Genomic DNA, 8,455 nt, shown 5'->3' with positions numbered 1-8,455 from the left:
GGGGAGGCATTGCAAGAACCAACCTGGGAGTAGTGGTGGAAAGGTGGGAAGAATGAGGAGGGAAGGAGAAGAGGTGGGCGGGTTAGGTAAAGAGGAAGAGGTACTGGAAGTAGGACATCCAGGCTCCAAGACCTTATTGAAGCATTAGGAGGAGTTGTGCATAAGACTGGTCATATATTACATTCGGTGGACTTGCCAAATCCTGGTGATCACGGAGATAGGGGGTGGAGAGACGTATTTTCCAGTCAGTGGCAATTTGGCAAGTGGCGGCAGAGAGAATGTGGCAGGCTAGTTTGCTGTGATGTTTAGTGGCTGAGGGGAATCCGAGGGGCAAGAGAAAGAATTTAGGTTCCAAATGCGGTTGTTATCATTGATACCACTATCCGGCTAGTGAGAGAGCTAAACATTTGGGCTTTTCAGAAAATAAAGGGTCACCAATGAAAGTCTTGAGTAAACATGAAAGTATTTAGTTTGTTTTTTGAAAATTTCTAAAGTTGGGGTGTTTTGCTTGTGCTTCCTTTGGATTAAAGAGCCCTGAAGCATGGGTAGAGCCCTATTTTCCAACCTTCCTCCGTACTGGGAAAATCAGTAAAGAATCAAGCTAGTAAGGGAGTGTCAACAAATACTATGCCTATATGAATTCTGTGATAACATCACATCATCTTTATTTAATTATTTTTTATTTATATGTTTAGAAACGTGACTATATATATATATTATATATTAAGCCTGTTAACTAGAATGTTTCAGTGAGCATCTCAGGTTTGCGAATGTCTCTTTTAGTACTCTAATACATAGTCTCTGTTTCATCAACCCTTCATGCCCCAGTCCGACACTGGTAGGAGGCTGTGAGTTCCAGAGAGCAGGAGCAGTAAAGCTAAAAGTTTGAGCGACAAATGAAGTATAGGAGATTCTAGGAGCTGTTAGTAATCCTTCAACTGCGGATGGAAGTAAACGAGTTGGAGTATACGGAAACCTGCTTCAAGTACCCAGGACCCTGGTTGTGTACGGATTTGAGTGACAATAATCTTGAAACAGATTTGCCATCTTACAGGGAGCTAGTGAAAGGAGAACAGGAGTTATGTGGTAAGAACGGAACTGATTTGGATAACAACCAGGCTGCTGCATTTTGTACCAGTTCGTTTTCTGGGAGACCCAAGGAAATTGTAATTCAGTCATCCAAGTGTGAGGACACAAATACATGTATGTGGGAAGATCTTCTGAGGGAATCAAATGCTTGATGTTCTTTAGATGAAAGAATGAAGAAATGATCATGGCTGAAACCTGATGTTAAGTGTAAAGCTACAATCAAGTACAACACCAAGATTCCGCACATGATCAGACTTTTCTAACTGAACCCCCAAAATTAAACCCAGTTGGTTGACCCAGTCTTGTTGTTTGATGCTGAGCTTCATACACTCATCATCCACTCCTGGAGTTCTCCTAAACAACCATTCCCTTAGATTGTACGCTCCTCTGAGCAGGGCCATCTCTCCTCCTGTTTCCACCACTTCTAACTCTGCTCTCCAGCTACTTAGCCCTCCTCCTCAAAGGTCCTCCACCCCACGTCCACTTTCGCTCCCTCCTCCCCCCTGGGGGTCTCCCTGTCTTCCGCGCCCCCCTTCTTGGGCCCCGTCGTTTTCGGATCCTCCCTCCCCTTTCCCCGCCCTCTCTAGCTGTGCATTGAGCGTACTGAGTTGCTGTGTTTACTGTACTGTGCTGTCTCCCATTGTATTGTGATTTTGTTTGTCTCTGTACGGCGCTGCGGATGCCTTGTAGCGCCTTATAAATAAATATTAATAATAATAATAATAATTTAAGATCGGTATTGGGCTCGTAGTACCTAGAGCAATGGACAGATACAGTTGAGGATCATCTGCATAGCAGTGGTAAAACAGGCCACGACATTTGATTATTTCACCCAGTGGTACCATGTATACTGCACATAGCATGGGAGGTAGGATGTAGCCTTGTACAACACCACACTACAGGGGCACTGGGGCAGATGAGTATACTCCTGAAGACACTCTGGACTGTGCCATAAAGTCCAAACAAAGTCTCCCGACACTATTAGAATCTCATGGTCCATGGTATCAAAAGCTGTAGAGAGGTCCAGGAAGATTAAGATCTAATAATCGCCTCTGTCTCTAGCCATCAGAAGATCATTAAGCACGCTTAACAGGTTTTCAGATGGGCAGTAACCACTTATTTAATAACCTTTGCTATAAATTAAATGTTTGATACCGATCTTTAGTAGTTCATACAGTCTGGGTGGAAAGACAGTTTTTTTTTAGATATCTGACAATTGCTTCCTTATTATTTTGCAGATGCTCAAATCTATCTGTGTTCATTGCAAAGTAAAATTCCTGTGTTCTGTTGTGACAGTGATAGGAAGGCTCACACAATCTATCATTTTAAGAATGATAGATAGTAAGACATATTAAAGAAAATTAGCCTCAAGATTCCTTGTTACATAGCCACAGCAATTTAACACTGATTCCTATGTGATCAGGAATTAAACCCATAGGGCTTGATTCAGAGTGGAACACGAGCGCAATTTGTAAATGAAAGTTTCAGGCAAGTGTATGCATATGTAGACTGTAGTCAGAGTTGAAGATGTGTCAAACGAATGAGCAGTAGATGTTTCCCATTGACAACTGACACACCCCCTCAGACACACCCCCAGACATACTCTCTGACACACCCCTAAGACACGCCGCCCACAGACACGCCCTCGGACACCCCCCACAGACACCCCCTCAGACACTTACGTCCAACTTGCGAACCAGTACACATTCCTTATACTTTATATGCTATGATTGTAATTGCTATGTAACATGATGTTACGTTCAATAACCTAGTTAATAGAGTGGGACAACTTCCCCACATTGCTACAACAGGTTTAGCAAATCCTAATCTATGGCCGACCGACTACTAATGTCTCAATAAGCGTCTGCGAATCATTTACAGAACGCTACTTACACCTTCTCCAGATCAGCCGCAGCTAAAATGCTTTTTCATTTATATTTGTGACTACGCCCCAGCCTGAATCTGTACGCAATTGCTCTAATACTTGGCTTACGTTAGAATACTCCCTCCCTCCCTCCCCTTCACACCTCTCCTGAGAGAGAGAGAGGTGAGTTGAGGTTTAGGCTGGAATCCTGTGGGTCCCCTTTCAGTAAGCCTCCAAGTCACGAGTGCGCAGAGTGCGGTTTGTGACTGGTAAAGGTAGTTAGGAGAGGTATCCAGACAAAATAGAGGTGATACATTGTGTGACTGTTAGTATATGTCAGTTTATTAGCTGACTTATACGATTTCCAGAATAAGTACATTTTTCTGCATGATGTCCCTTTATGTATTAGCTTTGTCCCTTAGTATAACTGAGCCTGTAGATATAATGTGAGTGACAAGCTCAGCCTCGCCCTGTGTGGAGAATGTGATCCCACTGGTTTCTGAGTGTCAGAGACTTTCAGTTTCATTTCTCTCTTCTGCTGTCAGCAATGGCGTCTGCTGATCTGAGACAGGAGCTGGACTGTTCCATCTGCCTGAACATTTATACAGATCCTGTAACACTGAGATGTGGACACAACTTCTGCCGGGGCTGTATTGATCGTGTGCTGGATACACAGAAATGGCGTGGAGTTTACAGCTGCCCTGAATGCAGAGCAAAGTTCATGAAACGTCCCGCACTGCAGAGGAACATAACTCTGTGTAACATAGTGGGGAGTTTCCTGTCTACTCGGCCAGATCAGGAAGAGACTGGGATCTTCTGCACTTACTGTATTCACTCTCCTGTACCTGCTGCTAAATCCTGTCTGCATTGTGAAGCTTCTCTGTGTGATAATCACCTGAGAGTACACAGCAAGTCAGCAGAACACGTCTTATCTGATCCCACCACTTCCCTGGGGAGAAGGAAATGCTCCGTCCATAAGAAGATCCTGGAGTATTACTGCACTGAGGATGCTGCCTGTATCTGTGTGTCCTGCAGTTTGGCCGGAGAACATCGAGGACATCAGGTGGAGATGCTGGATGAGGCCTCTGAGAAGAAGAAGGAGAAACTGAGAAATGTTCTGCAGAAACTGACCACAAAGAGAGAAGAGACTGAGAAAAGAGTCCAGAGTCTGCAGGAGCGCAGGAGAGACAACCAGGAAAATGCAGCTGGTATAACAGAAAGAGTCACTGCTGTTTTTAGAGACATTAGGAGACAGCTGGAAGACCTAGAGAAGAGAGTCCTGAGTGAGATCTCCAGACAGGAAGAGAGCGTTTCACTCTCAGTCTCTGATCTGATCCAGCAGCTGGAAATAAAGAAGGACGAACTGTCCAGGAAGATGCATCACATTGAGGAGCTGTGTAACATGTCTGATCCAGTGACTGTCTTACAGGAACCAGACACAGGTGACTTGTGTGATACTGACGACAGAGAGAGACATGATGACCAGGTCCATGGTGTAGGAGATCTGGATGTGGGTCTAATCTCAAGGACAATACAAATAGAATTATCTGATATAATGACAGGTATAAATATAGGGATATATCTGCAGGGACCTGCAAATATATTACTGGATGTAGACACAGCTGGTAATAATATACATATATCAGGTGATAGGAAAACTGCATCCAGGTCACTATACCAGAATCGTCCAGAAACACCAGGGAGATTTCAGAATAATCATGTAATAAGCACCAGGAGATTTTCCTCAGGGCGACATTACTGGGAAGTGGATGTCAATAAGTCATGGAACTGGAGGGTAGGGATGTGTTATCCCAGTATAGACAGGAGTGGTCAGTCAGGCATTGGAAGTAATAACAAATCCTGGTGTTTGGATAGGACTGTTGATAAGTATTCACTGAGACATGACAGTAAGGATATCTGGTTACGGGAAAATATTCCCTGTGATATAGTGAGGATATATCTGGATTTTGAGGCTGGACAGATGTCCTTTTATGCTCTGTGTGACCCGATCAGACACTTACACACCTACACTGCCACCTTCACTGAGCCCCTTCATGCTGCGTTATGGGTATTGGAAGGTTGTATATCAATATCTGGGGATCAGGAGCTGAGAGAAATGATCAGAAGAAATCTGCCCAGAGACTAGTGACATAACAGAGAGGGGAATCTGATTGGTGGGATAGAATGACGTAGTGGGTGGAGCCCCTCCTAATGTGTAACCAGATGTTCCCTTGTTGGTGTGTTAGAAACTTTAATTCTAAATATCTAAATATAAATTTATGTGGGATTTCTCCATCTCTGATTCACTGCTAGCTGTGATTGGCTGCAGTAACTGTCTGTCAGTTAGTGTATACCCTATTACTGAAGTCAGTGCCACACTTGCAGCCAAGTGGGGTGTTGTCTCTGTAAAGCTCCCACTGGAGAAAAGTTGTCCAGGTTCTTTAATGTGTCTATTACAGTGATGGGCAGCGTGATGTACTTCAAGAGTCTCATGTTGTGGAACTACAGCTTTCAAAATGCTGTACATGCAGACTTACCCTAAGGCCCCTCAAAGCTCACCCATGCCCATCGCACCTCCCTCACTTACTGTTACAGGTAGTTTTCCTTGTTACTTCTATCTCTCCTCCCTACAGAGGAAGGAAGGAGGGAGAGCACATTGCCCTTCCTCCTCCTTCTCTGATATACTGCGTGACCTTCGTTATACAAAGTAGGTCTGATTATTTTTATCGTAGATTGATAAGGTGCCACAGTGCTCTGCAGCGCCATATGGGAGGGAAAACAGGACATTCATAAATCAGGAACATACAAGGAAGAAAAAATAAATGCAGACATGAAAACAAAGAGTAGGGAGGACCCTGCTCATTACAGAGCTTACATTCTAAGTGGAGGAGGGCACAGCTAAAACAAGAGGAGCAGGTATGGCTCAGAGATTGGGACAGTTGTGAGGGTGCATTAGTGTGAAGTGTGTTATCGGTGACAAAGTAAGATGTATGCAGGGGTGTTGTTGTTGAGGGCTTTGTAGGTAAGGGTGAGTAATTAGAATGGGATTCTGGAGGACACCGGGAGCCAGTGTAGGGATTTGCAAAGTGGGGCAGCAGATTTGGAGCATTGGGAGAGGAAGATCAGTCTTGCAGCAGCATTTAGGATGGATTGAAGTGTGGATATATGGGTGTCAGGAATGCCAGATAGCAGGAGGCTGCAGTAGTCAAGACAGGAGATGATGAAAGGATGTATAACAGTTTTGGTAGCATTTTGGGTAAGAAAATTCTGGGAATGTTTTTAAAGTGGAATCGACAGGACTGTTAGAGAGTCTGGATGTGAGGAATAACGTAGAGATTGGAATCAAGTGTGACACCAAGGCAGTGGGCTTGGGATACTAAGGAAATTGTGGTGTAATTGACAGTGAGGGAGATTTGAGGGCAGGTGGTGACTCTGGCAGGAGGGAAGATAATAAGCTCTGTTTTGGACATGTTGAGCTTTAGTTAGCGTTGGGACATCCATGTTGAGTTTGCAGAAAGACAGTTTGTTACACGAGATAGTACAGAAAGGGAGAGGTTAGGGGAAGAGATATAGATTTAGGTGTCATCAGCGTAGAGGTGGTACTGGTGGGCAAATGAGCGAATTAGTGCCCCAAGAGAAGAGGTTTACAATAAAAAAAGCATCCAGAGCCTTGTGTGAGCCCAACAAATAGAGGGAGTGGGGAGGAGGGTGTGCCAAAGGTAAAGACACTAATAGGTGAACCAGGAAATAACTGTGTCATGAAGACCAATGGAGTGAAGGGTGTGTAGGAGAAGAGGGTGATCAACAGTGTCAAAAGCAGCAGAGAGGTCCAGGAGAATGAGTATGGAGAAATGACCCTTACACATTGCAGTAAGTAGATCATCGATCACTTTTGTGAGAGCAGTTTCAGTGGAATGTTGGGGGCAGAAGCCTGAGTGCAGAGAGTCGAGAATAGAGTGAGAGAGAAAGTGTAACAGGCGGTTGTACACTAATCACTCAAGTAGTTTGGAGGCAAAGGGGAGGAGAGAAATAGGGTGGTAGTTGGAGAGAGGGGCTGGATCGAGAGATGGTTATATAAATAAATAAATGATGATGATGATGATGGTTACTTTACAATTTTGGGGCAGCCAGCTGGGGGCCCCAGGAGAGGCCTGAGGGGCCATAGGTGGCCAGGAGGGCTGCCTGTTGCCCACCACTGGCCTTTTATAAGAACACTTTTCAGCATACAATCAATACCTTACAGGAAAAATGACGTGTCACACATATTGGTAATATAGTATGTAGGTATGTTATATTAGTGTAACCTGTAACAGGGGCGCACGCAGGATTTTTAAGGGGGGGTTCCCCCCACCCGAAAAAAAGAAAAAAGCGAGAGAGCAGCTCCGTTTCAGCAGCACTGTACTATACAGCAGCCACGGCACTGTCACGGACGCTTCATTGACAGCGCCGCGGCTGCTGTATAGTACAGTGCTGCTATGTAGGGGCACTTCTTTAGCGGAAGGGAGGGGTTTCTGGAGACCCACAACCCCTGCTGCATGCGCCCCTGTGTAATACGCTTAGTCTGTGTGTGTGTGTGAAGGGGGGGCGGGGGGAGTCACTGACAGCCTAATTATCACATTGTTTGTAAACACCTTTATCAACCTAAAATGCTTATCCAGCTGTGTAGTATAAAGTATATTGTGTAAGACATGGCGGGAGCACTTCTGTGTTATAATACTCTGTCCTGTGCAGCTGTATATAAGCATCTCTTTAAAGTCAACTTCCTCCAAATTAATTATTTCTACAATAGGCCTCTTACTGGAAATTGTAGTCCAAAGGGTAAAATTACCGACCCTTCTAAAAAGGAACAGCTATAACAGCTAATCATATTCTTGCTGTCATTTATTTAGTACAGTCTAGAAAATGATAGCTAGAATCTGATTGGTTGCTATGGGCAACACCTCCAATTTGCCTTTTTAGAAGGGTTAATATATTACGGGTCCTATTTATCGGGTGTTAAACTATGTGGACATGGCTGTTTCCGCATGGTTTAGGCATATTTTAGCATCCTAACAAAAGCCTGACGCTGGAGGTACCATATATATATATATTCCAGAGCCTCCAATCAGATGCTCTGTCCCGGCGTGACTTTTTGATAAATGGCCACGATATATCATTCCTTATCTGTTATGATCTCCGATGATAATCAACAGGTGAAATATGCGAGGAACAATATATAGGCCCCAAAGCTCCAAGACTGTGCTTTTTAGTACAAGATGACCTGGACTACAACTCCCAGCATGCCTCACTGCTTAGCTGCATTAACATGATATTTGGGAGAGTCACAGAATATAATTATTATTATTATTTTCTCTCTATTGCTATTGAATATGTTAACACATCTTTATATGCTTTGTTGCTGTACGGCTATTGAATGCATTATCACACCCCAATATGCTTTGTTACTCCTGTCAGTAATAAATCACTTAATTGTGTAATTACAGCTTGTTTGTGACAGTCTGC

At 44.0% G+C, this 8,455-nt stretch overlaps 1 protein-coding gene across 1 annotated transcript; it reads left to right on the top strand.

The window, feature by feature from the left end:
* Positions 1–3,484: 3,484 nt before the first annotated feature.
* LOC142153242 (E3 ubiquitin/ISG15 ligase TRIM25-like) lies at positions 3,485–7,324 on the top strand. Its single transcript, XM_075210639.1, has one exon. The coding sequence runs from the start codon at positions 3,501–3,503 to the stop codon at positions 5,097–5,099; it is 1,599 nt and encodes a 532-aa protein (XP_075066740.1). The 5' UTR covers positions 3,485–3,500; the 3' UTR covers positions 5,100–7,324.
* The last annotated feature ends 1,131 nt before the right edge of the window (positions 7,325–8,455 follow it).

Source organism: Mixophyes fleayi, chromosome 4, assembly GCF_038048845.1.
Source record: "Mixophyes fleayi isolate aMixFle1 chromosome 4, aMixFle1.hap1, whole genome shotgun sequence".
Taxonomy (NCBI): Eukaryota; Metazoa; Chordata; class Amphibia; order Anura; family Limnodynastidae; genus Mixophyes; species Mixophyes fleayi.
This window is presented reverse-complemented; position numbering and strand designations above follow the sequence as displayed.

Coding starts and splice junctions, on each gene's coding strand:
- LOC142153242 (XM_075210639.1), top strand. CDS start 3,501: ATGGCGTCTGCTGATCTGAGACAGGAGCTGGACTGTTCCATCTGCCTG.